Source organism: Biomphalaria glabrata, chromosome 3 (assembly GCF_947242115.1).
Source record: "Biomphalaria glabrata chromosome 3, xgBioGlab47.1, whole genome shotgun sequence".
NCBI classification, from domain to species: domain Eukaryota; kingdom Metazoa; phylum Mollusca; class Gastropoda; family Planorbidae; genus Biomphalaria; species Biomphalaria glabrata.
In genome coordinates, this window is record NC_074713.1 from 35,841,671 (window position 1) to 35,866,654 (window position 24,984).

General features: G+C 32.2%; 3 protein-coding genes and 36 non-coding genes across 39 annotated transcripts; 37 read left to right on the top strand and 2 right to left on the bottom strand.

Moving 5' to 3' along the window:
• Positions 1 to 332: 332 nt before the first annotated feature.
• LOC129925289 (histone H3) lies at positions 333 to 1,453 on the bottom strand. Its single transcript, XM_056024796.1, has one exon. The coding sequence runs from the start codon at positions 890 to 892 to the stop codon at positions 482 to 484; it is 411 nt and encodes a 136-aa protein (XP_055880771.1). The 5' UTR covers positions 893 to 1,453; the 3' UTR covers positions 333 to 481.
• Positions 1,454 to 1,880: 427 nt separating this feature from the next.
• On the bottom strand, positions 1,881 to 2,510 carry LOC129925323 (histone H2A). Its single transcript, XM_056024988.1, has one exon. The coding sequence runs from the start codon at positions 2,456 to 2,458 to the stop codon at positions 2,072 to 2,074; it is 387 nt and encodes a 128-aa protein (XP_055880963.1). The 5' UTR covers positions 2,459 to 2,510; the 3' UTR covers positions 1,881 to 2,071.
• Positions 2,511 to 2,662: 152 nt separating this feature from the next.
• Positions 2,663 to 3,195, top strand: LOC129925322 (histone H2B, gonadal). The gene has a single exon (XM_056024986.1). It carries the CDS (start codon positions 2,707 to 2,709, stop codon positions 3,073 to 3,075), a length of 369 nt encoding a protein of 122 aa, XP_055880961.1. The 5' UTR covers positions 2,663 to 2,706; the 3' UTR covers positions 3,076 to 3,195.
• A 579-nt stretch (positions 3,196 to 3,774) lies between these two features.
• On the top strand, positions 3,775 to 3,893 carry LOC129925531 (5S ribosomal RNA). Its single transcript, XR_008777296.1, has one exon. It is a non-coding gene; the product is annotated as a 5S ribosomal RNA (ribosomal RNA).
• A 472-nt stretch (positions 3,894 to 4,365) lies between these two features.
• On the top strand, positions 4,366 to 4,484 carry LOC129925532 (5S ribosomal RNA). The gene has a single exon (XR_008777297.1). It is a non-coding gene; the product is annotated as a 5S ribosomal RNA (ribosomal RNA).
• Positions 4,485 to 4,956: 472 nt separating this feature from the next.
• Positions 4,957 to 5,075, top strand: LOC129925451 (5S ribosomal RNA). The gene has a single exon (XR_008777217.1). It is a non-coding gene; the product is annotated as a 5S ribosomal RNA (ribosomal RNA).
• Positions 5,076 to 5,548: 473 nt separating this feature from the next.
• Positions 5,549 to 5,667, top strand: LOC129925533 (5S ribosomal RNA). Its single transcript, XR_008777298.1, has one exon. It is a non-coding gene; the product is annotated as a 5S ribosomal RNA (ribosomal RNA).
• A 472-nt stretch (positions 5,668 to 6,139) lies between these two features.
• Positions 6,140 to 6,258, top strand: LOC129925534 (5S ribosomal RNA). The gene has a single exon (XR_008777299.1). It is a non-coding gene; the product is annotated as a 5S ribosomal RNA (ribosomal RNA).
• Positions 6,259 to 6,730: 472 nt separating this feature from the next.
• Positions 6,731 to 6,849, top strand: LOC129925535 (5S ribosomal RNA). The gene has a single exon (XR_008777300.1). It is a non-coding gene; the product is annotated as a 5S ribosomal RNA (ribosomal RNA).
• A 472-nt stretch (positions 6,850 to 7,321) lies between these two features.
• LOC129925536 (5S ribosomal RNA) lies at positions 7,322 to 7,440 on the top strand. The gene has a single exon (XR_008777301.1). It is a non-coding gene; the product is annotated as a 5S ribosomal RNA (ribosomal RNA).
• A 472-nt stretch (positions 7,441 to 7,912) lies between these two features.
• On the top strand, positions 7,913 to 8,031 carry LOC129925537 (5S ribosomal RNA). Its single transcript, XR_008777302.1, has one exon. It is a non-coding gene; the product is annotated as a 5S ribosomal RNA (ribosomal RNA).
• Positions 8,032 to 8,503: 472 nt separating this feature from the next.
• LOC129925538 (5S ribosomal RNA) lies at positions 8,504 to 8,622 on the top strand. The gene has a single exon (XR_008777303.1). It is a non-coding gene; the product is annotated as a 5S ribosomal RNA (ribosomal RNA).
• A 473-nt stretch (positions 8,623 to 9,095) lies between these two features.
• Positions 9,096 to 9,214, top strand: LOC129925540 (5S ribosomal RNA). The gene has a single exon (XR_008777305.1). It is a non-coding gene; the product is annotated as a 5S ribosomal RNA (ribosomal RNA).
• A 471-nt stretch (positions 9,215 to 9,685) lies between these two features.
• Positions 9,686 to 9,804, top strand: LOC129925541 (5S ribosomal RNA). Its single transcript, XR_008777306.1, has one exon. It is a non-coding gene; the product is annotated as a 5S ribosomal RNA (ribosomal RNA).
• A 473-nt stretch (positions 9,805 to 10,277) lies between these two features.
• LOC129925542 (5S ribosomal RNA) lies at positions 10,278 to 10,396 on the top strand. The gene has a single exon (XR_008777307.1). It is a non-coding gene; the product is annotated as a 5S ribosomal RNA (ribosomal RNA).
• A 469-nt stretch (positions 10,397 to 10,865) lies between these two features.
• On the top strand, positions 10,866 to 10,984 carry LOC129925462 (5S ribosomal RNA). Its single transcript, XR_008777228.1, has one exon. It is a non-coding gene; the product is annotated as a 5S ribosomal RNA (ribosomal RNA).
• Positions 10,985 to 11,455: 471 nt separating this feature from the next.
• Positions 11,456 to 11,574, top strand: LOC129925455 (5S ribosomal RNA). The gene has a single exon (XR_008777221.1). It is a non-coding gene; the product is annotated as a 5S ribosomal RNA (ribosomal RNA).
• Positions 11,575 to 12,046: 472 nt separating this feature from the next.
• LOC129925543 (5S ribosomal RNA) lies at positions 12,047 to 12,165 on the top strand. The gene has a single exon (XR_008777308.1). It is a non-coding gene; the product is annotated as a 5S ribosomal RNA (ribosomal RNA).
• A 471-nt stretch (positions 12,166 to 12,636) lies between these two features.
• Positions 12,637 to 12,755, top strand: LOC129925456 (5S ribosomal RNA). Its single transcript, XR_008777222.1, has one exon. It is a non-coding gene; the product is annotated as a 5S ribosomal RNA (ribosomal RNA).
• A 471-nt stretch (positions 12,756 to 13,226) lies between these two features.
• Positions 13,227 to 13,345, top strand: LOC129925544 (5S ribosomal RNA). The gene has a single exon (XR_008777309.1). It is a non-coding gene; the product is annotated as a 5S ribosomal RNA (ribosomal RNA).
• Positions 13,346 to 13,819: 474 nt separating this feature from the next.
• Positions 13,820 to 13,938, top strand: LOC129925392 (5S ribosomal RNA). Its single transcript, XR_008777160.1, has one exon. It is a non-coding gene; the product is annotated as a 5S ribosomal RNA (ribosomal RNA).
• A 470-nt stretch (positions 13,939 to 14,408) lies between these two features.
• LOC129925473 (5S ribosomal RNA) lies at positions 14,409 to 14,527 on the top strand. Its single transcript, XR_008777239.1, has one exon. It is a non-coding gene; the product is annotated as a 5S ribosomal RNA (ribosomal RNA).
• Positions 14,528 to 15,000: 473 nt separating this feature from the next.
• Positions 15,001 to 15,119, top strand: LOC129925393 (5S ribosomal RNA). The gene has a single exon (XR_008777161.1). It is a non-coding gene; the product is annotated as a 5S ribosomal RNA (ribosomal RNA).
• Positions 15,120 to 15,590: 471 nt separating this feature from the next.
• On the top strand, positions 15,591 to 15,709 carry LOC129925394 (5S ribosomal RNA). The gene has a single exon (XR_008777162.1). It is a non-coding gene; the product is annotated as a 5S ribosomal RNA (ribosomal RNA).
• Positions 15,710 to 16,181: 472 nt separating this feature from the next.
• LOC129925395 (5S ribosomal RNA) lies at positions 16,182 to 16,300 on the top strand. Its single transcript, XR_008777163.1, has one exon. It is a non-coding gene; the product is annotated as a 5S ribosomal RNA (ribosomal RNA).
• Positions 16,301 to 16,771: 471 nt separating this feature from the next.
• LOC129925457 (5S ribosomal RNA) lies at positions 16,772 to 16,890 on the top strand. The gene has a single exon (XR_008777223.1). It is a non-coding gene; the product is annotated as a 5S ribosomal RNA (ribosomal RNA).
• A 470-nt stretch (positions 16,891 to 17,360) lies between these two features.
• LOC129925396 (5S ribosomal RNA) lies at positions 17,361 to 17,479 on the top strand. Its single transcript, XR_008777164.1, has one exon. It is a non-coding gene; the product is annotated as a 5S ribosomal RNA (ribosomal RNA).
• Positions 17,480 to 17,950: 471 nt separating this feature from the next.
• On the top strand, positions 17,951 to 18,069 carry LOC129925398 (5S ribosomal RNA). The gene has a single exon (XR_008777166.1). It is a non-coding gene; the product is annotated as a 5S ribosomal RNA (ribosomal RNA).
• Positions 18,070 to 18,540: 471 nt separating this feature from the next.
• Positions 18,541 to 18,659, top strand: LOC129925474 (5S ribosomal RNA). Its single transcript, XR_008777240.1, has one exon. It is a non-coding gene; the product is annotated as a 5S ribosomal RNA (ribosomal RNA).
• Positions 18,660 to 19,130: 471 nt separating this feature from the next.
• Positions 19,131 to 19,249, top strand: LOC129925447 (5S ribosomal RNA). Its single transcript, XR_008777213.1, has one exon. It is a non-coding gene; the product is annotated as a 5S ribosomal RNA (ribosomal RNA).
• Positions 19,250 to 19,722: 473 nt separating this feature from the next.
• LOC129925399 (5S ribosomal RNA) lies at positions 19,723 to 19,841 on the top strand. Its single transcript, XR_008777167.1, has one exon. It is a non-coding gene; the product is annotated as a 5S ribosomal RNA (ribosomal RNA).
• A 471-nt stretch (positions 19,842 to 20,312) lies between these two features.
• LOC129925458 (5S ribosomal RNA) lies at positions 20,313 to 20,431 on the top strand. Its single transcript, XR_008777224.1, has one exon. It is a non-coding gene; the product is annotated as a 5S ribosomal RNA (ribosomal RNA).
• A 473-nt stretch (positions 20,432 to 20,904) lies between these two features.
• LOC129925475 (5S ribosomal RNA) lies at positions 20,905 to 21,023 on the top strand. The gene has a single exon (XR_008777241.1). It is a non-coding gene; the product is annotated as a 5S ribosomal RNA (ribosomal RNA).
• A 472-nt stretch (positions 21,024 to 21,495) lies between these two features.
• On the top strand, positions 21,496 to 21,614 carry LOC129925400 (5S ribosomal RNA). Its single transcript, XR_008777168.1, has one exon. It is a non-coding gene; the product is annotated as a 5S ribosomal RNA (ribosomal RNA).
• Positions 21,615 to 22,086: 472 nt separating this feature from the next.
• Positions 22,087 to 22,205, top strand: LOC129925401 (5S ribosomal RNA). Its single transcript, XR_008777169.1, has one exon. It is a non-coding gene; the product is annotated as a 5S ribosomal RNA (ribosomal RNA).
• A 471-nt stretch (positions 22,206 to 22,676) lies between these two features.
• Positions 22,677 to 22,795, top strand: LOC129925402 (5S ribosomal RNA). Its single transcript, XR_008777170.1, has one exon. It is a non-coding gene; the product is annotated as a 5S ribosomal RNA (ribosomal RNA).
• A 472-nt stretch (positions 22,796 to 23,267) lies between these two features.
• On the top strand, positions 23,268 to 23,386 carry LOC129925403 (5S ribosomal RNA). Its single transcript, XR_008777171.1, has one exon. It is a non-coding gene; the product is annotated as a 5S ribosomal RNA (ribosomal RNA).
• A 471-nt stretch (positions 23,387 to 23,857) lies between these two features.
• Positions 23,858 to 23,976, top strand: LOC129925404 (5S ribosomal RNA). The gene has a single exon (XR_008777172.1). It is a non-coding gene; the product is annotated as a 5S ribosomal RNA (ribosomal RNA).
• A 471-nt stretch (positions 23,977 to 24,447) lies between these two features.
• LOC129925463 (5S ribosomal RNA) lies at positions 24,448 to 24,566 on the top strand. Its single transcript, XR_008777229.1, has one exon. It is a non-coding gene; the product is annotated as a 5S ribosomal RNA (ribosomal RNA).
• Positions 24,567 to 24,984: the final 418 nt, after the last annotated feature.

The following is a 24,984-nucleotide window of genomic DNA, read 5'->3' on the forward strand; positions in this document are numbered from 1 at the left end:
ACGAATGAATCACTACCGTACCAAAGAACTACTCTACCTTCCCCCCCCCCCCTCCCTCTCATCCAAATAACAACAGAAATAGTTCTCCCACTCTCAACCGAATAGGAAGAGTACTTTCTCAACGATTTATACCCATCAAACGTAGTTTTAAATGTAATGTTATTCATATCTTGTTGCAAAAACACCAACAAGATTAATTTTGTTTTTGTCTCTAATAAAACATTGTAACTTTTAATAACTAGATATATGGGTCTATTAGAAGGAAATGCCAAAGAGGGTCAGCAAACAAATATACAACGCTATGTCTACGTTTTTGTTTTTCTTTTACCACTCATGCAAAATGTATACATATATTAGAGCTCCGGTGGTGTGTGGTGGCAATAAATGACATAACGTCAACTCAAAAGCTAATTTAGGAATATGTGTTGGTCCTAAAAAGGACCGTTGATGGCTGTTTTGGGGCAAAGAGGGAGGAGTTTGCTTAAGCACGCTCACCACGAATACGTCTGGCAAGCTGGATGTCCTTGGGCATGATTGTGACACGCTTGGCGTGGATGGCACACAAGTTGGTATCTTCAAAGAGACCGACAAGGTAAGCCTCGCTGGCCTCTTGGAGAGCCATAACTGCAGAGCTCTGGAAGCGCAGGTCAGTCTTGAAATCTTGAGCGATCTCACGGACCAAACGTTGGAATGGCAGTTTGCGGATCAGAAGCTCAGTGCTCTTCTGGTAACGACGGATTTCTCTCAGGGCGACAGTGCCGGGCCTGTAACGATGGGGCTTCTTAACACCTCCGGTAGCTGGTGCTGATTTCCTTGCAGCCTTGGTGGCCAGCTGTTTACGTGGTGCCTTACCACCAGTGGATTTACGAGCGGTTTGCTTGGTTCTAGCCATTGCGAAGTTTCGAGCGACTTGATTGAGATCAAGAATGTCTCAGCGCTCGACCGAGTCAAGCTTATATAGGACAGCGTCAGCGCAAATTTAGCCCTGTGCACGACGATTGGTCTATCCGTGAACATCGTTTCTTGATTGGACGTTACATTCTGAACGCGGCTCGCTGCGTCTCGAAAACAAACTATATCGCCGCGGTACTAACAGTAAGAGCTTTTTTTTTTTTTTTCCCACCACAAAATTCCTGTATGATCATGAAAAGGAATAAATATTGTCTTTGATAGAGCTAAAGGAACGAAAACAGAGATGTTTAAACGAATCAGTGATGTTATTTACAGGACAAAGAAAAACATTATCACCACGTTCACTTTATTGAGGCCAACTTGTCGTATTCTTTTCTCCATTCATCATTCATTGGTTTATCTAGAGGTTCCTCGTTCTGATTGGTATATTCGTTCTGTACTCGGTTGGCCTAGTTTTAGTTTGCATTGATTGAAGTTTGAGCCAATGTTAATTCTGTGACTTTTTTCCCCCCATTTTAAGTTGTTGATTACCGATATTAATTTATTTATGTGTGTGTGTGTGTGTGTGTTTTTAAATAATCAACTAAACACCAAAAAAAGTGTGATGGGGATTTTTTTCCTTTTTTTTTTTTTGAAAAACCAAAAAAAAAAAAAAAAAACAACTGATGTTTCTTTTCTTGTGCATAAATGTATTATTGGTTTCTCAATGTAATGTCACAGTTTGATACGCAGCATAGAAGTACAAATTCGCTGTTAGTAGCCAAGCCATTTTATCTTAATTAATTAATTTTTATTTATCAACATCTAAGTGACTTGATTAAACGAACTAATTAATTAAGGAATGAAACATCTGCCTTATAGCCTATGTGTAAAATTTCATTCGTACAGATAATAAAATAAAATTGTGTAAGTAAAATAGTAATGTGCAAAAAAAAAAAAAAAAATTGGGAAACATTTATGGCAATGGGTGAGCGCAGAGCAAACTCAGTTGCGACCTGCATATGTAAATAATAATGTCTAACTACACATAAAATAAACAAATGTAACAGCTCGTTTGTTTGTGAACGTCAAAGCTAATTTTGAAATATGTGGAGGTTGTCCTGAAAAGGACAGTGTGGTGTTGGGGGTGACTTGGGTGGGAGTGGTGTTGAATGACGATTTATGCCTTGCCACCTGGTGTCTTTTGAGACTTCTTGGGCAGAAGTACGGCTTGGATGTTGGGCAAGACACCACCCTGAGCGATGGTGACGCCAGACAGAAGTTTGTTCAACTCCTCGTCGTTTCTGATGGCCAGCTGGAGGTGACGGGGAATGATTCTTGTCTTCTTGTTGTCTCTGGCAGCGTTGCCAGCCAACTCGAGAACTTCGGCAGCCAAATACTCGAGCACTGCAGCGAGGTAAACAGGGGCGCCGGCACCAACACGCTCAGCATAGTTTCCCTTTCTCAACAGACGGTGGATACGACCGACTGGAAACTGAAGTCCAGCCCTGGATGAACGAGACTTGGACTTGCCTTTAACTTTGCCTCCTTTACCGCGTCCGGACATTTTCTTATTCTGTATGTAGAGATGAAACAAGCGCACACAGAAATATGCGAGTGAGACAACAGCGCGCCGCTCGACCCTTTTTATACGAAATCGAGCGGACTTTCGGTTAGTGAGAAAGCAGCGCTCCGATTGGTCCAACGCGCTCGTACTCTGTCGCGTACTCGCCCGATTTCCACGCCGTTTCGTATATAAGGCGACCGCTTCGTCAGTCCCGCTCAGTTTTGTGTATCACGCACAGATCGAAAACCATGCCACCCAAAGTATCGTCAAAGGGAGCCAAGAAAGCCGGCAAGGCTAAAGCCGTACGCACCGGCGATAAGAAGAAGAAGAGGAGGAGAAAGGAAAGCTACAGCATCTACATTTACAAAGTGTTGAAACAAGTGCACCCTGACACTGGTATCTCCTCAAAGGCCATGTCAATCATGAACTCTTTTGTGAATGACATCTTTGAGCGCATCTCAGCCGAGGCTAGCCGTTTGGCTCACTACAACAAACGCAGCACCATCACATCTAGGGAGATCCAGACTGCCGTCCGTCTCTTACTCCCTGGTGAGCTGGCCAAGCACGCTGTCAGTGAGGGTACCAAGGCAGTCACCAAATACACCACTAGCAAATAAAGCAGCCTCCCACCCACCCTTTTTTTTTCTCCCCACACAACGGCCCTTTTTAGGGCCTCCAATTTCTTCACAATTATGCTTGAGTAATGCACAATCTAAACGAGACTAGTTTGTTGTATTCTTTCTGACTGATTCTGGGAAGAAGAGCAAACGAATTATTGCATCAGTAAAACAAGCGTGCAAAATCCTTCCTTTATTGTAATAAATAGCTGGACGAATTACTTTAGTTAGGCCTTGGTTAGTGATAGGAAAGAAAAATAATACTAGAGTGATGTAAACGTTTATAAATTGTACATACATGACAAAGGATAGAAGAATAACATACATAACATACGCCAGTCATTCCCTCTTCACGTTCACAAAAAAAGCGAGAGCTTTAATCTAGTAGCAATAGCAGACGACCGCGCCGATTACGACTAGAGTTGACCAATCAGAAAGCCAACGCTTAAAATAGACCCACAAAAAAAAAAAAAAAAAATGTTCTGAGAGAAAGCGGCGAGGTTGAAGAAAAAAAAAAATATACAGCCAGCGGTTGGGTTGGAAAAGAAAGAGTGTTTACTTTGAATTTTCTGGTAGGCCATCAATATTAACTGATCACTTAACCACCTTGCACAATAACAAAGAAACAAACAAAAAGGTCAACAAAAAAAAATAATAATAGAAAATAACTATATATACATACTACTCCTCCTGAACAGTGTCTACGGCCATACCACGTTGAAAATACCGGTTCTCGTCCGATCACCGAAGTCAAGCAACGTCGGGCGTGGTTAGTACTTAGATGGGTGACCGCTTGGGAACACCACGTGTTGTAGACACTATTTTTTGTTGAAATTTGTTTGATATTGTTTCTATATAGTTTTTATTTTAAATAGTAACACTTCTATTGGCATTGGTCAAAGAAGAAAAGATAAAATACAGGCATAATTTGGCTTTGACATGTTGAGGAAAAAAATATTTTTTTGTTTATTATGGTTATGTTATGTTATGAAAAGAAATGTAAGTTTAAATGTTATTACCCTGTTTGAATCACATACTTTAACATTTGGTTATCAGCAATTGTAACAAAATATGATTCTATTTTAGTTCAAGACTTTTAACATTTATAAAACTTATTTAGTAGAAGACCAAAAATCTTAGAACTTAGATCATTGTATTTTGTTTTAACGAAAGAACCAATGAAATTGCAGTGTGACTGATGGCTTCATCCTGGTAATGTTAGATAACATTTTCTAAACCAAATGTACATTATATTGAAATTATTTAAACATAAATTAGATATGTACGTATGTCTACGGCCATACCACGTTGAAAATACCGGTTCTCGTCCGATCACCGAAGTCAAGCAACGTCGGGCGTGGTTAGTACTTAGATGGGTGACCGCTTGGGAACACCACGTGTTGTAGACACTATTTTTTGTTAAAATTTGTTTGATATTGTTTCTATATAGTTTTCATTTTAAATAGTAACACTTCTATTGGCAATAGTCGAAGAAGAAAAGATTAAATACAGGCATAATTTGGCTTTGACATGTTGAGGAAAAAAATATTTTTTTGTTTATTATAGTTATGTTATGTTATGAAAAGAAATGTAAGTTTAAATGTTATTACCCTGTTTGAATCACATACTTTAACATTTGGTTATCAGCAATTGTAACAAAATATGATTCTATTTTAGTTCAAGACTTTTAACATTTATAAAACTTATTTAGTAGAAGACCAAAAATCTTAGAACTTAGATCATTGTATTTTGTTTTAACGAAAGAACCAATGAAAGTGCAATGTGACTGACGGCTTCATCCTGGTAATGTTAGATAACATTTTCTAAACCAACTGTACATTATATTGAAATTATTTAAACATAAATTAGATATGTACGTATGTCTACGGCCATACCACGTTGAAAATACCGGTTCTCGTCTGATCACCGAAGTCAAGCAACGTCGGGCGTGGTTAGTACTTAGATGGGTGACCGCTTGGGAACACCACGTGTTGTAGACACTTTTTTTTGTTGAAATTTGTTTGATATTGTTTCTTTATAGTTTTTATTTTAAATAGTAACACTTCTATTGGCAATAGTCGAAGAAGAAAAGATAAAATACAGGCATAATTTGGCTTTGACATGTTGAGGAAAAAAAAATTTTTTTGTTTATTATAGTTCTGTTATGTTATGGAAAGAAATGTAAGTTTAAATGTTATTACCCTGTTTGAATCACATACTTTAACATTTGGTTATCAGCAATTGTAACAAAATATGATTCTATTTTAGTTCAAGACTTTTAACATTTATAAAACTTATTTAGTAGAAGACCAAAAATCTTAGAACTTAGATCATTGTATTTTTGTTTTAACGAAAGAACCAATGAAAGTGCAGTGTGACTGATGGCTTCATCCTGGTAATGTTAGATAACATTTTCTAAACCAAATGTACATTATATTGAAATTATTTAAACATAAATTAGATATGTACGTATGTCTACGGCCATACCACGTTGAAAATACCGGTTCTCGTCCGATCACCGAAGTCAAGCAACGTCGGGCGTGGTTAGTACTTAGATGGGTGACCGCTTGGGAACACCACGTGTTGTAGACACTATTTTTTGTTGAAATTTGTTTGATATTGTTTCTATATAGTTTTTATTTTAAATAGTAACACTTCTATTGGCATTGGTCGAAGAAGAAAAGATAAAATACAGGCATAATTTGGCTTTGACATGTTGAGGAAAAAAATATTTTTTTGTTTATTATGGTTATGTTATGTTATGAAAAGAAATGTAAGTTTAAATGTTATTACCCTGTTTGAATCACATACTTTAACATTTGGTTATCAGCAATTGTAAAAAAATATGATTCTATTTTAGTTCAAGACTTTTAACAATTATAAAACTTATTTAGTAGAAGACCAAAAATCTTAGAACTTAGATCATTGTATTTTGTTTTAACGAAAGAACCAAAGAAAGTGCAGTGTGACTGACGGCTTCATCCTGGTAATGTTAGATAACATTTTCTAAACCAACTGTACATTATATTGAAATTATTTAAACATAAATTAGATATGTACGTATGTCTACGGCCATACCACGTTGAAAATACCGGTTCTCGTCCGATCACCGAAGTCAAGCAACGTCGGGCGTGGTTAGTACTTAGATGGGTGACCGCTTGGGAACACCACGTGTTGTAGACACTTTTTTTTGTTGAAATTTGTTTGATATTGTTTCTATATAGTTTTTATTTTAAATAGTAACACTTCTATTGGCATTGGTCGAAGAAGAAAAGATAAAATACAGGCATAATTTGGCTTTGACATGTTGAGGAAAAAAATATTTTTTTGTTTATTATGGTTATGTTATGTTATGAAAAGAAATGTAAGTTTAAATGTTATTACCCTGTTTGAATCACATACTTTAACATTTGGTTATCAGCAATTGTAAAAAAATATGATTCTATTTTAGTTCAAGACTTTTAACAATTATAAAACTTATTTAGTAGAAGACCAAAAATCTTAGAACTTAGATCATTGTATTTTGTTTTAACGAAAGAACCAAAGAAAGTGCAGTGTGACTGACGGCTTCATCCTGGTAATGTTAGATAACATTTTCTAAACCAACTGTACATTATATTGAAATTATTTAAACATAAATTAGATATGTACGTATGTCTACGGCCATACCACGTTGAAAATACCGGTTCTCGTCCGATCACCGAAGTCAAGCAACGTCGGGCGTGGTTAGTACTTAGATGGGTGACCGCTTGGGAACACCACGTGTTGTAGACACTTTTTTTTGTTGAAATTTGTTTGATATTGTTTCTATATAGTTTTTATTTTAAATAGTAACACTTCTATTGGCATTGGTCGAAGAAGAAAAGATAAAATACAGGCATAATTTGGCTTTGACATGTTGAGGAAAAAAATATTTTTTTGTTTATTATGGTTATGTTATGTTATGAAAAGAAATGTAAGTTTAAATGTTATTACCCTGTTTGAATCACATACTTTAACATTTGGTTATCAGCAATTGTAAAAAAATATGATTCTATTTTAGTTCAAGACTTTTAACATTTATAAAACTTATTTAGTAGAAGACCAAAAATCTTAGAACTTAGATCATTGTATTTTGTTTTAACGAAAGAACCAAAGAAAGTGCAGTGTGACTGACGGCTTCATCCTGGTAATGTTAGATAACATTTTCTAAACCAACTGTACATTATATTGAAATTATTTAAACATAAATTAGATATGTACGTATGTCTACGGCCATACCACGTTGAAAATACCGGTTCTCGTCCGATCACCGAAGTCAAGCAACGTCGGGCGTGGTTAGTACTTAGATGGGTGACCGCTTGGGAACACCACGTGTTGTAGACACTTTTTTTTGTTGAAATTTGTTTGATATTGTTTCTATATAGTTTTTATTTTAAATAGTAACACTTCTATTGGCATTGGTCGAAGAAGAAAAGATAAAATACAGGCATAATTTGGCTTTGACATGTTGAGGAAAAAAATATTTTTTTGTTTATTATGGTTATGTTATGTTATGAAAAGAAATGTAAGTTTAAATGTTATTACCCTGTTTGAATCACATACTTTAACATTTGGTTATCAGCAATTGTAAAAAAATATGATTCTATTTTAGTTCAAGACTTTTAACATTTATAAAACTTATTTAGTAGAAGACCAAAAATCTTAGAACTTAGATCATTGTATTTTGTTTTAACGAAAGAACCAAAGAAAGTGCAGTGTGACTGACGGCTTCATCCTGGTAATGTTAGATAACATTTTCTAAACCAACTGTACATTATATTGAAATTATTTAAACATAAATTAGATATGTACGTATGTCTACGGCCATACCACGTTGAAAATACCGGTTCTCGTCCGATCACCGAAGTCAAGCAACGTCGGGCGTGGTTAGTACTTAGATGGGTGACCGCTTGGGAACACCACGTGTTGTAGACACTTTTTTTTGTTGAAATTTGTTTGATATTGTTTCTATATAGTTTTTATTTTAAATAGTAACACTTCTATTGGCATTGGTCGAAGAAGAAAAGATAAAATACAGGCATAATTTGGCTTTGACATGTTGAGGAAAAAAATATTTTTTTGTTTATTATGGTTATGTTATGTTATGAAAAGAAATGTAAGTTTAAATGTTATTACCCTGTTTGAATCACATACTTTAACATTTGGTTATCAGCAATTGTAACAAAATATGATTCTATTTTAGTTCAAGACTTTTAACATTTATAAAACTTATTTAGTAGAAGACGAAAAATCTTAGAACTTAGATCATTGTATTTTGTTTTAACGAAAGAACCAATGAAAGTGCAGTGTGACTGATGGCTTCATCCTGGTAATGTAAGATAACATTTTCTAAACCAACTGTACATTATATTGAAATTATTTAAACATAAATTAGATATGTACGTATGTCTACGGCCATACCACGTTGAAAATACCGGTTCTCGTCCGATCACCGAAGTCAAGCAACGTCGGGCGTGGTTAGTACTTAGATGGGTGACCGCTTGGGAACACCACGTGTTGTAGACACTTTTTTTTGTTGAAATTTGTTTGATATTGTTTCTATATAGTTTTTATTTTAAATAGTAACACTTCTATTGGCAATAGTCGAAGAAGAAAAGATAAAATACAGGCATAATTTGGCTTTGACATGTTGAGGAAAAAAATATTTTTTTGTTTATTATGGTTATGTTATGTTATGAAAAGAAATGTAAGTTTAAATGTTATTACCCTGTTTGAATCACATACTTTAACATTTGGTTATCAGCAATTGTAACAAAATATGATTCTATTTTAGTTCAAGACTTTTAACATTTATAAAACTTATTTAGTAGAAGACCAAAAATCTTAGAACTTAGATCATTGTATTTTTGTTTTAACGAAAGAACCAATGAAAGTGCAGTGTGACTGATGGCTTCATCCTTGTAATGTTAGATAACATTTTCTAAACCAACTGTACATTATATTGAAATTATTTAAACAAAAATTAGATATGTACGTATGTCTACGGCCATACCACGTTGAAAATACCGGTTCTCGTCCGATCACCGAAGTCAAGCAACGTCGGGCGTGGTTAGTACTTAGATGGGTGACCGCTTGGGAACACCACGTGTTGTAGACACTTTTTTTGTTGAAATTTGTTTGATATTGTTTCTATATAGTTTTTATTTTAAATAGTAACACTTCTATTGGCATTGGTCGAAGAAGAAAAGATAAAATACAGGCATAATTTGGCTTTGACATGTTGAGGAAAAAAATATTTTTTTGTTTATTATGGTTATGTTATGTTATGAAAAGAAATGTAAGTTTAAATGTTATTACCCTGTTTGAATCACATACTTTAACATTTGGTTATCAGCAATTGTAACAAAATATGATTCTATTTTAGTTCAAGACTTTTAACATTTATAAAACTTATTTAGTAGAAGACGAAAAATCTTAGAACTTAGATCATTGTATTTTGTTTTAACGAAAGAACCAATGAAAGTGCAGTGTGACTGATGGCTTCATCCTGGTAATGTAAGATAACATTTTCTAAACCAACTGTACATTATATTGAAATTATTTAAACATAAATTAGATATGTACGTATGTCTACGGCCATACCACGTTGAAAATACCGGTTCTCGTCCGATCACCGAAGTCAAGCAACGTCGGGCGTGGTTAGTACTTAGATGGGTGACCGCTTGGGAACACCACGTGTTGTAGACACTTTTTTTTGTTGAAATTTGTTTGATATTGTTTCTATATAGTTTTTATTTTAAATAGTAACACTTCTATTGGCATTGGTCAAAGAAGAAAAGATAAAATACAGGCATAATTTGGCTTTGACATGTTGAGGAAAAAAATATTTTTTTGTTTATTATGGTTATGTTATGTTATGAAAAGAAATGTAAGTTTAAATGTTATTACCCTGTTTGAATCACATACTTTAACATTTGGTTATCAGCAATTGTAACAAAATATGATTCTATTTTAGTTCAAGACTTTTAACATTTATAAAACTTATTTAGTAGAAGACCAAAAATCTTAGAACTTAGATCATTGTATTTTTGTTTTAACGAAAGAACCAATGAAAGTGCAGTGTGACTGATGGCTTCATCCTTGTAATGTTAGATAACATTTTCTAAACCAACTGTACATTATATTGAAATTATTTAAACATAAATTAGATATGTACGTATGTCTACGGCCATACCACGTTGAAAATACCGGTTCTCGTCCGATCACCGAAGTCAAGCAACGTCGGGCGTGGTTAGTACTTAGATGGGTGACCGCTTGGGAACACCACGTGTTGTAGACACTTTTTTTTTCTTGAAATTTGTTTGATATTGTTTCTATATAGTTTTTATTTTAAATAGTAACACTTCTATTGGCATTGGTCGAAGAAGAAAAGATTAAATACAGGCATAATTTAGCTTTGACATGTTGAGAAAAAAATCTTTTTTTTGTTTATTATGGTTATGTTATTTTATGAAAAGAAATTTAAGTTTAAATGTTATAACCCTGTTTGAATCACTTTAACGATTGGTTATCAGCAATTGTAACAAAATATGATTCTATTTTAGTTCAAGACTTTTAACATTTATAAAACTTATTTAGTAGAAGACGAAAAATCTCAGAACTTAGATCATTGTATTTTGTTTTAACGAAAGAACCAATGAAAGTGCAGTGTGACTGATGGCTTCATCCTGGTAATGTTAGATAACATTTTCTAAACCAACTGTACATTATATTGAAATTATTTAAACATAAATTAGATATGTACGTATGTCTAGGGCCATACCACGTTGAAAATACCGGTTCTCGTCCGATCACCGAAGTCAAGCAACGTCGGGCGTGGTTAGTACTTAGATGGGTGACCGCTTGGGAACACCACGTGTTGTAGACATTTTTTTTGTTGAAATTTGTTTGATATTGTTTCTATATAGTTTTTATTTTAAATAGTAACACTTCTATAGGCATTGGTCAAAAAAGAAAAGATAAAATACAGGCATAATTTGGCTTTGACATGTTGAGGAAAAAAATATTTTTTTGTTTATTATGGTTATGTTATGTTATGAAAAGAAATGTAAGTTTAAATGTTATTACCCTGTTTGAATCACATACTTTAACATTTGGTTATCAGCAATTGTAACAAAATATGATTCTATTTTAGTTCAAGACTTTTAACATTTATAAAACTTATTTAGTAGAAGACGAAAAATCTTAGAACTTAGATCATTGTATTTTGTTTTAACGAAAGAACCAATGAAAGTGCAGTGTGACTGACGGCTTCATCCTGGTAATGTTAGATAACATTTTCTAAACCAACTGTACATTATATTGAAATTATTTAAACATAAATTAGATATGTACGTATGTCTACGGCCATACCACGTTGAAAATACCGGTTCTCGTCCGATCACCGAAGTCAAGCAACGTCGGGCGTGGTTAGTACTTAGATGGGTGACCGCTTGGGAACATCACGTGTTGTAGACACTTTTTTTTGTTGAAATTTGTTTGATATTGTTTCTATATAGTTTTTATTTTAAATAGTAACACTTCTATTGGCATTGGTGGAAGAAGAAAAGATAAAATACAGGCATAATTTGGCTTTGACATGTTGAGGAAAAAAATATTTTTTTGTTTATTATGGTTATGTTATGTTATGAAAAGAAATGTAAGTTTAAATGTTATTACCCTGTTTGAATCACATACTTGAACATTTCGTTATCAGCAATTGTAACAAAATATGATTCTATTTTAGTTTAAGACTTTTAACATTTATAAAACTTATTTAGTAGAAGACCAAAAATCTTAGAACTTAGATCATTGTATTTTGTTTTAACGAAAGAACCAATGAAAGTGCAGTGTGACTGACGGCTTCATCCTGGTAATGTTAGATAACATTTTCTAAACCAACTGTACATTATATTAAAATTATTTAAACATAAATTAGATATGTACGTATGTCTACGGCCATACCACGTTGAAAATACCGGTTCTCGTCCGATCACCGAAGTCAAGCAACGTCGGGCGTGGTTAGTACTTAGATGGGTGACCGCTTGGGAACACCACGTGTTGTAGACACTTTTTTTTGTTGAAATTTGTTTGATATTGTTTCTATATAGTTTTTATTTTAAATAGTAACACTTCTATTGGCATTGGTCGAAGAAGAAAAGATTAAATACAGGCATAATTTGGCTTTGACATGTTGAGGAAAAAAATATTTTTTGTTTATTATGGTTATGTTATGTTATAAAAAGAAATGTAAGTTTAAATGTTATTACCCTGTTTGAATCACATACTTTAACATTTGGTTATCATTAATTGTAACAAAATATGATTGTATTTTAGTTCAAGACTTTTAACATTTATAAAACTTATTTAGTAGAAGACCAAAAATCTTAGAACTTAGATCATTGTATTTTGTTTTAACGAAAGAACCAATGAAAGTGCAGTGTGACTGATGGCTTCATCCTGGTAATGTTAGATAACATTTTCTAAACCAACTGTACATTATATTGAAATTATTTAAACATAAATTAGATATGTACGTATGTCTACGGCCATACCACGTTGAAAATACCGGTTCCCGTCCGATTACCGAAGTCAAGCAACGTCGGGCGTGGTTAGTACTTAGATGGGTGACCGCTTGGGAACACCACGTGTTGTAGACACTTTTTTTTGTTGAAATTTGTTTGATATTGTTTCTATATAGTTTTTTTTTTAAATAGTAACACTTCTATTGGCATAGGTCGAAGAAGAAAAGATTAAATACAGGCATAATTTGGCTTTGACATGTTGAGGAAAAAAATCTTTTTTGTTTATTATGGTTATGTTATGTTATGAAAAGAAATGTAAGTTTAAATGTTATTACCCTGTTTGAATCACATACTTTAACATTTCGTTATCAGCAAATGTAACAAAATATGATTCTATTTTAGTTCAAGACTTTTAACATTTATAAAACGTATTTAGTAGAAGACCAAAAATCTTAGAACTTAGATCATTGTATTTTGTTTTAACGAAAGAACCAATGAAAGTGCAGTGTGACTGATGGCTTCATCCTGGTAATGTTAGATAACATTTTCTAAACCAACTGTACATTATATTGGAATTATTTAATTATAAATTAGATATGTAAGTATGTCTACGGCCATACCACGTTGAAAATACCGGTTCTCGTCCGATCACCGAAGTCAAGCAACGTCGGGCGTGGTTAGTACTTAGATGGGTGACCGCTTGGGAACACCACGTGTTGTAGACACTTTTTTTTTTGTTGAAATTTGTTTGATATTGTTTCTATATAGTTTTTAATTTAAATAGTAACACTTCTATTGGCAATAGTCGAAGAAGAAAAGATTAAATACAGGCATAATTTGGCTTTGACATGTTGAGGAAAAAAATATTTTTTTGTTTATTATAGTTCTGTTATGTTATGAAAAGAAATGTAAGTTTAAATGTTATTACCCTGTTTGAATCACATACTTTAACATTTGGTTATCAGCAATTGTAAAAAAATATGATTCTATTTTAGTTCAAGACTTTTAACATTTATAAAACGTATTTAGTAGAAGACCAAAAATCTTAGAACTTAGATCATTGTATTTTGTTTTAACGAAAGAACCAATGAAAGTGCAGTGTGACTGATGGCTTCATCCTGGTAATGTTAGATAACATTTTCTAAACCAACTGTACATTATATTAAAATTATTTAAACATAAATTAGATATAAACGTATGTCTACGGCCATACCACGTTGAAAATACCGGTTCTCGTCCGATCACCGAAGTCAAGCAACGTCGGGCGTGGTTAGTACTTAGATGGGTGACCGCTTGGGAACACCACGTGTTGTAGACACTTTTTTTTGTTGAAATTTGTTTGATATTGTTTCTATATAGTTTTTAATTTAAATAGTAACACTTCTATTGACAATAGTCGAAGAAGAAAAGATTAAATACAGGCATAATTTGGCTTTTACATGTTGAGGAAAAAATTTTTTTTGTTTATTATAGTTCTGTTATGTTATGAAAAGAAATGTAAGTTTAAATGTTATTACCCTGTTTGAATCACATACTTTAACATTTGGTTATCAGCAATTGTAACAAAATATGATTGTATTTTAGTTCAAGACTTTTAACATTTATAAAACTTATTTAGTAGAAGTTGAAAAATCTTAGAACTTAGATCATTGTATTTTGTTTTAACGAAAGAACCAATGAAAGTGCAGTGTGACTGATGGCTTCATCCTGGTAATGTTAGATAACATTTTCTAAACCAACTGTACATTATATTGAAATTATTTAAACATAAATTAGATATGTACGTATGTCTACGGCCATACCACGTTGAAAATACCGGTTCTCGTCTGATCACCGAAGTCAAGCAACGTCGGGCGTTGTTAGTACTTAGATGGGTGACCGCTTGGGAACACCACGTGTTGTAGACACTTTTTTTTGTTGAAATTTGTTTGATATTGTTTCTATATAGTTTTTATTTTAAATAGTAACACTTCTATTGGCAATAGTCGAAGAAGAAAAGATTAAATACAGGCATAATTTAGCTTTGACATGTTGAGGAAAAATATATTTTTTTTGTTTATTATGGTTATGTTATGTTATGAAAAGAAATGTAAGTTTAAATGTTATTACCCTGTTTGAATCACATACTTTAACATTTGGTTATCAGCAATTGTAACAAAATATGATTCTATTTTAGTTCAAGACTTTTAACATTTATAAAACTTATTTAGTAGAAGACGAAAAATCTTAGAACTTAGATCATTGTATTTTGTTTTAACGAAAGAACCAATGAAAGTGCAGTGTGACTGATGGCTTCATCCTGGTAATGTTAGATAACATTTTCTAAACCAACTGTACATTATATTGAAATTATTTAAACATAAATTAGATATGTACGTATGTCTACGGCCATACCACGTTGAAAATACCGGTTCTCGTCCGATCACCGAAGTCAAGCAACGTCGGGCGTGGTTAGTACTTAGATGGGTGACCGCTTGGGAACACCACGTGTTGTAGACATTTTTTTTGTTGAAATTTGTTTGATATTGTTTCTATATAGTTTTTATTTTAAATAGTAACACTTCTATTGGCAATAGTCGAAGAAGAAAAGATTAAATACAGGCATAATTTGGCTTTGACATGTTGAGGAAAAAAATATTTTTTTCTTTATTATAGTTCTGTTATGTTATGAAAAGAAATGTAAGTTTAAATGTTATTACCCTGTTTGAATCACATACTTTAACATTTGGTTATCAGCAATTGTAACAAAATATGATTCTATTTTAGTTCAAGACTTTTAACATTTATAAAACTTATTTAGTAGAAGACCAAAAATCTTAGAACTTAGATCATTGTATTTTGTTTTAACGAAAGAACCAATGAAAGTGCAGTGTGACTGGCGGCTTCATCCTGGTTATGTTAGATAACATTTTCTAAACCAACTGTACATTATATTTAAATTATTTAAACATAAATTAGATATGTACGTATGTCTACGGCCATACCACGTTGAAAATACCGGTTCTCGTCCGATCACCGAAGTCAAGCAACGTCGGGCGTGGTTAGTACTTAGATGGGTGACCGCTTGGGAACACCACGTGTTGTAGACACTTTTTTTTGTTGAAATTTGTTTGATATTGTTTCTATATAGTTTTTAATTTAAATAGTAACACTTCTATTGGCAATAGTCGAAGAAGAAAAGATTAAATACAGGCATAATTTGGCTTTGACATGTTGAGGAAAAAAATCTTTTTTTGTTTATTATAGTTCTGTTATGTTATGAAAAGAAATGTAAGTTTAAATGTTATTACCTTGTTTGAATCACATACTTTAACATTTGGTTATCAGCAATTGTAACAAAATATGATTCTATTTTAGTTCAAGACTTTTAACATTTATAAAACTTATTTAGTAGAAGACGAAAAATCTTAGAACTTAGATCATTGTATTTTGTTTTAACGAAAGAACCAATGAAAGTGCAGTGTGACTGATGGCTTCATCCTGGTAATGTTAGATAACATTTTCTAAACCAACTGTACATTATATTGAAATTATTTAAACATAAATTAGATATGTACGTATGTCTACGGCCATACCACGTTGAAAATACCGGTTCTCGTCCGATCACCGAAGTCAAGCAACGTCGGGCGTGGTTAGTACTTAGATGGGTGACCGCTTGGGAACACCACGTGTTGTAGACATTTTTTTTATTGAAATTTGTTTGATATTGTTTCTATATAGTTTTTATTTTAAATAGTAACACTTCTATTGGCAATAGTCAAAGAAGAAAAGATTAAATACAGGCATAATTTGGCTTTGACATGTTGAGGAAAAAAATATTTTTTTCTTTATTATAGTTCTGTTATGTTATGAAAAGAAATGTAAGTTTAAATGTTATTACCCTGTTTGAATCACATACTTTAACATTTGGTTATCAGCAATTGTAACAAAATATGATTCTATTTTAGTTCAAGACTTTTAACATTTATAAAACTTATTTAGTAGAAGACGAAAAATCTTAGAACTTAGATCATTGTATTTTGTTTTAAGGAAAGAACCAATGAAAGTGCAGTGTGACTGATGGCTTCATCCTGGTTATGTTAGATAACATTTTCTAAACCAACTGTACATTATATTGAAATTATTTAAACATAAATTAGATATGTACGTATGTCTGCGGCCATACCACGTTGAAAATACCGGTTCTCGTCCGATCACCGAAGTCAAGCAACGTCGGGCGTGGTTAGTACTTAGATGGGTGACCGCTTGGGAACACCACGTGTTGTAGACATTTTTTTTGTTGAAATTTGTTTGATATTGTTTCTATATAGTTTTTAATTTAAATAGTAACACTTCTGTTGGCATTGGTTGAAGAAGAAACGATTAAATACAGGCATAATTTGGCTTTGACATGTTGAGGAAAAAAATCTTTTTTGTTTATTATGGTTATGTTATGTTATGAAAAGAAATGTAAGTTTAAATGTTATTACCCTGTTTGAATCACATACTTTAACATTTGGTTATCAGCAATTGTAACAAAATATGATTCTATTTTAGTTCAAGACTTTTAACATTTATAAAACTTATTTAGTAGAAGACGAAAAATCTTAGAACTTAGATCATTGTATTTTGTTTTAACGAAAGAACCAATGAAAGTGCAGTGTGACTGATGGCTTCATCCTGGTAATGTTAGATAACATTTTCTAAACCAACTGTACATTATATTGAAATTATTTAAACATAAATTAGATATCTACGTATGTCTACGGCCATACCACGTTGAAAATACCGGTTCTCGTCCGATCACCGAAGTCAAGCAACGTCGGGCGTGGTTAGTACTTAGATGGGTGACCGCTTGGGAACACCACGTGTTGTAGACATTTTTTTTGTTGAAATTTGTTTGATATTGTTTCTATATAGTTTTTATTTTAAATAGTAACACTTCTATTGGCAATAGTCGAAGAAGAAAAGATTAAATACAGGCATAATTAGGCTTTGACATGTTGAGGAAAAAAATATTTTTTTGTTTATTATAGTTCTGTTATGTTATGAAAAGAAATGTAAGTTTAAATGTTATTACCCTGTTTGAATCACATACTTTAACATTTGGTTATCAGCAATTGTAACAAAATATGATTCTATTTTAGTTCAAGACTTTTAACATTTATAAAACTTATTTAGTAGAAGACCAAAAATCTTAGAACTTAGATCATTGTATTTTGTTTTAACGAAAGAACCAATGAAAGTGCAGTGTGACTGGCGGCTTCATCCTGGTTATGTTAGATAACATTTTCTAAACCAACTGTACATTATATTGAAATTATTTAAACATAAATTAGATATGTACGTATGTCTACGGCCATACCACGTTGAAAATACCGGTTCTCGTCCGATCACCGAAGTCAAGCAACGTCGGGCGTGGTTAGTACTTAGATGGGTGACCGCTTGGGAACACCACGTGTTGTAGACACTTTATTTTGTTGAAATTTGTTTGATATTGTTTCTATATAGTTTTTAATTTAAATAGTAACACTTCTGTTGGCATTGGTTGAAGAAGAAACGATTAAATACAGGCATAATTTGGCTTTGACATGTTGAGGAAAAAAATCTTTTTTGTTTATTATGGTTTTGTTATGTTATGAAAAGAAATGTAAGTTTAAATGTTATTACCCTGTTTGAATCACATACTTTAACATTTGGTTATCAGCAATTGTAACAAAATATGATTCTATTTTAGTTCAATACTTTTAACATTTATAAACCTTATTTAGTAGAAGACGAAAAATCTTAGAACTTAGATCATTGTATTTTGTTTTAACGAAAGAACCAATGAAAGTGCAGTGTGACTGATGGCTTCATCCTGGTAATGTTAGATAACATTTTCTAAACCAACTGTACATTATATTGAAATTATTTAAACATAAATTAGATATGTACGTATGTCTACGGCCATACCACGTTGAAAATACCGGTTCTCGTCTGATCACCGAAGTCAAGCAACGTCGGGCGTTGTTAGTACTTAGATGGGTGACCGCTTGGGAACACCACGTGTTGTAGACACTTTATTTTGTTGAAATTTGTTTGATATTGTTTCTATATAGTTTTTAATTTAAATAGTAACACTTCTGTTGGCATTGGTTGAAGAAGAAACGATTAAATACAGGCATAATTTGGCTTTGACATGTTGAGGAAAAAAATCTTTTTTCTTTATTATGGTTTTGTTATGTTATGAAAAGAAATGTAAGTTTAAATGTTATTACCCTGTTTGAATCACATACTTTAACATTTGGTTATCAGCAATTGTAACAAAATATGATTCTATTTTAGTTCAATACTTTTAACATTTATAAACCTTATTTAGTAGAAGACGAAAAATCTTAGAACTTAGATCATTGTATTTTGTTTTAACGAAAGAACCAATGAAAGTGCAGTGTGACTGATGGCTTCATCCTGGTAATGTTAGATAACATTTTCTAAACCAACTGTACATTATATTGAAATTATTTAAACATAAATTAGATATGTACGTATGTCTACATCCATACCACGTTGAAAATACCGGTTCTCGTCCGATCACCGAAGTCAAGCAACGTTGGGCGTGGTTAGTACTTAGATGGGTGACCGCTTGGGAACACCACGTGTTGTAGACACTTTTTTTTTGTTGAAATTTGTTTGATATTTTTTCTATATAGTTTTCATTTTAAATAGTAACACTTCTATTGGCAATAGTCGAAGAAGAAAAGATTAAATACAGGCATAATTTGGCTTTGACATGTTGAGGAAAAAAAAAATTTTTTGTTTATTATAGTTCTGTTATGTTATGAAAAGAAATGTAAGTTTAAATGTTATTACCCTGTTTGAATCACATACTTTAACATTTGGTTTTCAGCAATTGTAACAAAATATGATTCTATTTTAGTTCAAGACTTTTAACATTTATAAAACTTATTTAGTAGAAGACCAAAAATCTTAGAACTTAGATCATTGTATTTTGTTTTAACGAAAGAACCAATGAAAGTGCAGTGTGACTGGCGGCTTCATCCTGGTTATGTTAGATAACATTTTCTAAACCAACTGTACATTATATTGAAATTATTTAAACATAAATTAGATATGTACGTATGTCTACGGCCATACCACGTTGAAAATACCGGTTCTCGTCCGATCACCGAAGTCAAGCAACGTCGGGCGTGGTTAGTACTTAGATGGGTGACCGCTTGGGAACACCACGTGTTGTAGACACTTTATTTTGTTGAAATTTGTTTGATATTGTTTCTATATAGTTTTTAATTTAAATAGTAACACTTCTGTTGGCATTGGTTGAAGAAGAAACGATTAAATACAGGCATAATTTGGCTTTGACATGTTGAGGAAAAAAATCTTTTTTGTTTATTATGGTTATGTTATGTTATGAAAAGAAATGTAAGTTTAAATGTTATTACCCTGTTTGAATCACATACTTTAACATTTGGTTATCAGCAATTGTAACAAAATATGATTCTATTTTAGTTCAATACTTTTAACATTTATAAACCTTATTTAGTAGAAGACGAAAAATCTTAGAACTTAGATCATTGTATTTTGTTTTAACGAAAGAACCAATGAAAGTGCAGTGTGACTGATGGCTTCATCCTGGTAATGTTAGATAACATTTTCTAAACCAACTGTACATTATATTGAAATTATTTAAACATAAATTAGATATGTACGTATGTCTACATCCATACCACGTTGAAAATACCGGTTCTCGTCCGATCACCGAAGTCAAGCAACGTCGGGCGTGGTTAGTACTTAGATGGGTGACCGCTTGGGAACACCACGTAATGTAGACACTTTTTTTTTCTTGAAATTTGTTTGATATTGTTTCTATATAGTTTTTAATTTAAATAGTAACACATCTATTGGCATTGGTCGAAGAAGAAAAGATTAAATACAGGCATAATTTGGCTTTGACATGTTGAGAAAAAAATCTTTTTTTTGTTTATTATGGTTATGTTATTTTATGAAAAGAAATTTAAGTTTAAATGTTATAACCCTGTTTGAATCACATACTTTAACGATTGGTTATCAGCAATTGTAACAAAATATGAATCTATTTTAGTTCAAGACTTTTAACATTTATAAACCTTATTTAGTAGAAGTTGAAAAATCTTAGAACTTAGATCATTGTATTTTGTTTTAACGAAAGAACCAATGAAAGTGCAGTGTGACTGATGGCTTCATCCTGGTAATGTTAGATAACATTTTCTAAACCAACTGTACATTATATTGAAATTATTTAAACATAAATTAGATATGTACGTATGTCTACGGCCATACCACGTTGAAAATACCGGTTCTCGTCTGATCACCGAAGTCAAGCAACGTCGGGCGTTGTTAGTACTTAGATGGGTGACCGCTTGGGAACACCACGTGTTGTAGACACTTTTTTTTGTTGAAATTTGTTTGATATTGTTTCTATATAGTTTTTAATGTAAATAGTAACACTTCTATTGGCAATAGTCGAAGCAGAAAAGATTAAATACAGGCATAATTTGGCTTTGACATGTTGAGGAAAAAAATATTTTTTTGTTTATTATGGTTATGTTATGTTATGAAAAGAAATGTAAGTTTAAATGTTATTACCCTGTTTGAATCACATACTTTAACAATTGGTTATCAGCAATTGTAACAAAATATGATTCTATTTTAGTTCAAGACTTTTAACATTTATAAACCTTATTTAGTAGAAGACGAAAAATCTTAGAACTTAGATCATTGTATTTTGTTTTAACGAAAGAACCAATGAAAGAGCAGTGTGACTGATGGCTTCATCCTGGTAATGTTAGATAACATTTTCTAAACCAACTGTACATTATATTAAAATTATTTAAACATAAATTAGATATGTACGTATGTCTACGGCCATACCACGTTGAAAATACCGGTTCTCGTCCGATCACCGAAGTCAAGCAACGTCGGGCGTGGTTAGTACTTAGATGGGTGACCGCTTGGGAACACCACGTGTTGTAGACACTTTTTTTTGTTGAAATTTGTTTGATATTGTTTCTATATAGTTTTTATTTTAAATAGTAACACTTCTATTGGCAATAGTCGAAGAAGAAAAGATTAAATACAGGCATAATTTAGCTTTGACATGTTGAGGAAAAATATATTTTTTTGTTTATTATGGTTATGTTATGTTATGAAAAGAAATGTAAGTTTAAATGTTATTACCCTATTTGAATCACATACTTTAACATTTCGTTATCAGCAGTTGTAACAAAATATGATTCTATTTTAGTTCAAGACTTTTAACATTTATAAAACTTATTTAGTAGAAGACGAAAAATCTTAGAACTTAGATCATTGTATTTTGTTTTAACGAAAGAACCAATGAAAGTGCAGTGTCACTGATGGCTTCATCCTGGTAATGTTAGATAACATTTTCTAAACCAACTGTACATTATATTGAAATTATTTAAACATAAATTAGATATGTACGTATGTCTACGGCCATACCACGTTGAAAATACCGGTTCTCGTCCGATCACCGAAGTCAAGCAACGTCGGGCGTGGTTAGTACTTAGATGGGTGACCGCTTGGGAACACCACGTGTTGTAGACATTTTTTTTGTTGAAATTTGTTTGATATTGTTTCTATATAGTTTTTATTTTAAATAGTAACACTTCTATTGGCAATAGTCGAAGAAGAAAAGATTAAATACAGGCATAATTTGGCTTTGACATGTTGAGGAAAAAAATATTTTTTTCTTTATTATAGTTCTGTTATGTTATGAAAAGAAATGTAAGTTTAAATGTTATTACCCTGTTTGAATCACATACTTTAACATTTGGTTATCAGCAATTGTAACAAAATATGATTCTTTTTTAGTTCAAGACTTTTAACATTTATAAAACTTATTTAGTAGAAGACCAAAAATCTTAGAACTTAGATCATTGTATTTTGTTTTAACGAAAGAACCAATGAAAGAGCAGTGTGACTGATGGCTTCATCCTGGTAATGTTAGATAACATTTTCTAAACCAACTGTACATTATATTAAAATTATTTAAACATAAATTAGATATGTACGTATGTCTACGGCCATACCACGTTGAAAATACCGGTTCTCGTCCGATCACCGAAGTCAAGCAACGTCGGGCGTGGTTAGTACTTAGATGGGTGACCGCTTGGGAACACCACGTGTTGTAGACACTTTTTTTTGTTGAAATTTGTTTGATATTGTTTCTATATAGTTTTTATTTTAAATAGTAACACTTCTATTGGCAATAGTCGAAGAAGAAAAGATTAAATACAGGCATAATTTAGCTTTGACATGTTGAGGAAAAATATATTTTTTTGTTTATTATGGTTATGTTATGTTATGAAAAGAAATGTAAGTTTAAATGTTATTACCCTATTTGAATCACATACTTTAACATTTCGTTATCAGCAGTTGTAACAAAATATGATTCTATTTTAGTTCAAGACTTTTAACATTTATAAAACTTATTTAGTAGAAGACGAAAAATCTTAGAACTTAGATCATTGTATTTTGTTTTAACGAAAGAACCAATGAAAGTGCAGTGTCACTGATGGCTTCATCCTGGTAATGTTAGATAACATTTTCTAAACCAACTGTACATTATATTGAAATTATTTAAACATAAATTAGATATGTACGTATGTCTACGGCCATACCACGTTGAAAATACCGGTTCTCGTCCGATCACCGAAGTCAAGCAACGTCGGGCGTGGTTAGTACTTAGATGGGTGACCGCTTGGGAACACCACGTGTTGTAGACATTTTTTTTGTTGAAATTTGTTTGATATTGTTTCTATATAGTTTTTATTTTAAATAGTAACACTTCTATTGGCAATAGTCGAAGAAGAAAAGATTAAATACAGGCATAATTTGGCTTTGACATGTTGAGGAAAAAAATATTTTTTTCTTTATTATAGTTCTGTTATGTTATGAAAAGAAATGTAAGTTTAAATGTTATTACCCTGTTTGAATCACATACTTTAACATTTGGTTATCAGCAATTGTAACAAAATATGATTCTTTTTTAGTTCAAGACTTTTAACATTTATAAAACTTATTTAGTAGAAGACCAAAAATCTTAGAACTTAGATCATTGTATTTTGTTTTAAGGAAAGAACCAATGAAAGTGCAGTGTGACTGGCGGCTTCATCCTGGTTATGTTAGATAACATTTTCTAAACCAACTGTACATTATATTGAAATTATTTAAACATAAATTAGATATGTACGTATGTCTACGGCCATACCACGTTGAAAATACCGGTTCTCGTCCGATCACCGAAGTCAAGCAACGTCGGGCGTGGTTAGTACTTAGATGGGTGACCGCTTGGGAACACCACGTGTTGTAGACATTTTTTTTGTTGAAATTTGTTTGATATTGTTTCTATATAGTTTTTATTTTAAATAGTAACACTTCTATTGGCAATAGTCGAAGAAGAAAAGATTAAATACAGGCATAATTTGGCTTTGACATGTTGAGGAAAAAAATATTTTTTTGTTTATTATAGTTCTGTTATGTTATGAAAAGAAATGTAAGTTTAAATGTTATTACCCTGTTTGAATCACATACTTTAACATTTGGTTATCAGCAATTGTAACAAAATATGATTCTTTTTTAGTTCAAGACTTTTAACATTTATAAAACTTATTTAGTAGAAGACCAAAAATCTTAGAACTTAGATCATTGTATTTTGTTTTAAGGAAAGAACCAATGAAAGTGCAGTGTGACTGGCGGCTTCATCCTGGTTATGTTAGATAACATTTTCTAAACCAACTGTACATTATATTGAAATTATTTAAACATAAATTAGATATGTACGTATGTCTACGGCCATACCACGTTGAAAATACCGGTTCTCGTCCGATCACCGAAGTCAAGCAACGTCGGGCGTGGTTAGTACTTAGATGGGTGACCGCTTGGGAACACCACGTGTTGTAGAAATTTTTTTTGTTGAAATTTGTTTGATATTGTTTCTATATAGTTTTTATTTTAAATAGTAACACTTCTATTGGCAATAGTCAAAGAAGAAAAGATTAAATACAGGCATAATTTGGCTTTGACATGTTTAGGAAAAAAATATTTTTTTCTTTATTATAGTTCTGTTATGTTATGAAAAGAAATGTAAGTTTAAATGTTATTACCCTGTTTGAATCACATACTTTAACATTTGGTTATCAGCAATTGTAACAAAATATGATTCTATTTTAGTTCAAGACTTTTAACATTTATAAAACTTATTTAGTAGAAGACGAAAAATCTTAGAACTTAGATCATTGTATTTTGTTTTAAGGAAAGAACCAATGAAAGTGCAGTGTGACTGATGGCTTCATCCTGGTTATGTTAGATAACATTTTCTAAA

Coding starts and splice junctions, on each gene's coding strand:
- LOC129925289 (XM_056024796.1), bottom strand. CDS start 892: ATGGCTAGAACCAAGCAAACCGCTCGTAAATCCACTGGTGGTAAGGCA.
- LOC129925323 (XM_056024988.1), bottom strand. CDS start 2,458: ATGTCCGGACGCGGTAAAGGAGGCAAAGTTAAAGGCAAGTCCAAGTCT.
- LOC129925322 (XM_056024986.1), top strand. CDS start 2,707: ATGCCACCCAAAGTATCGTCAAAGGGAGCCAAGAAAGCCGGCAAGGCT.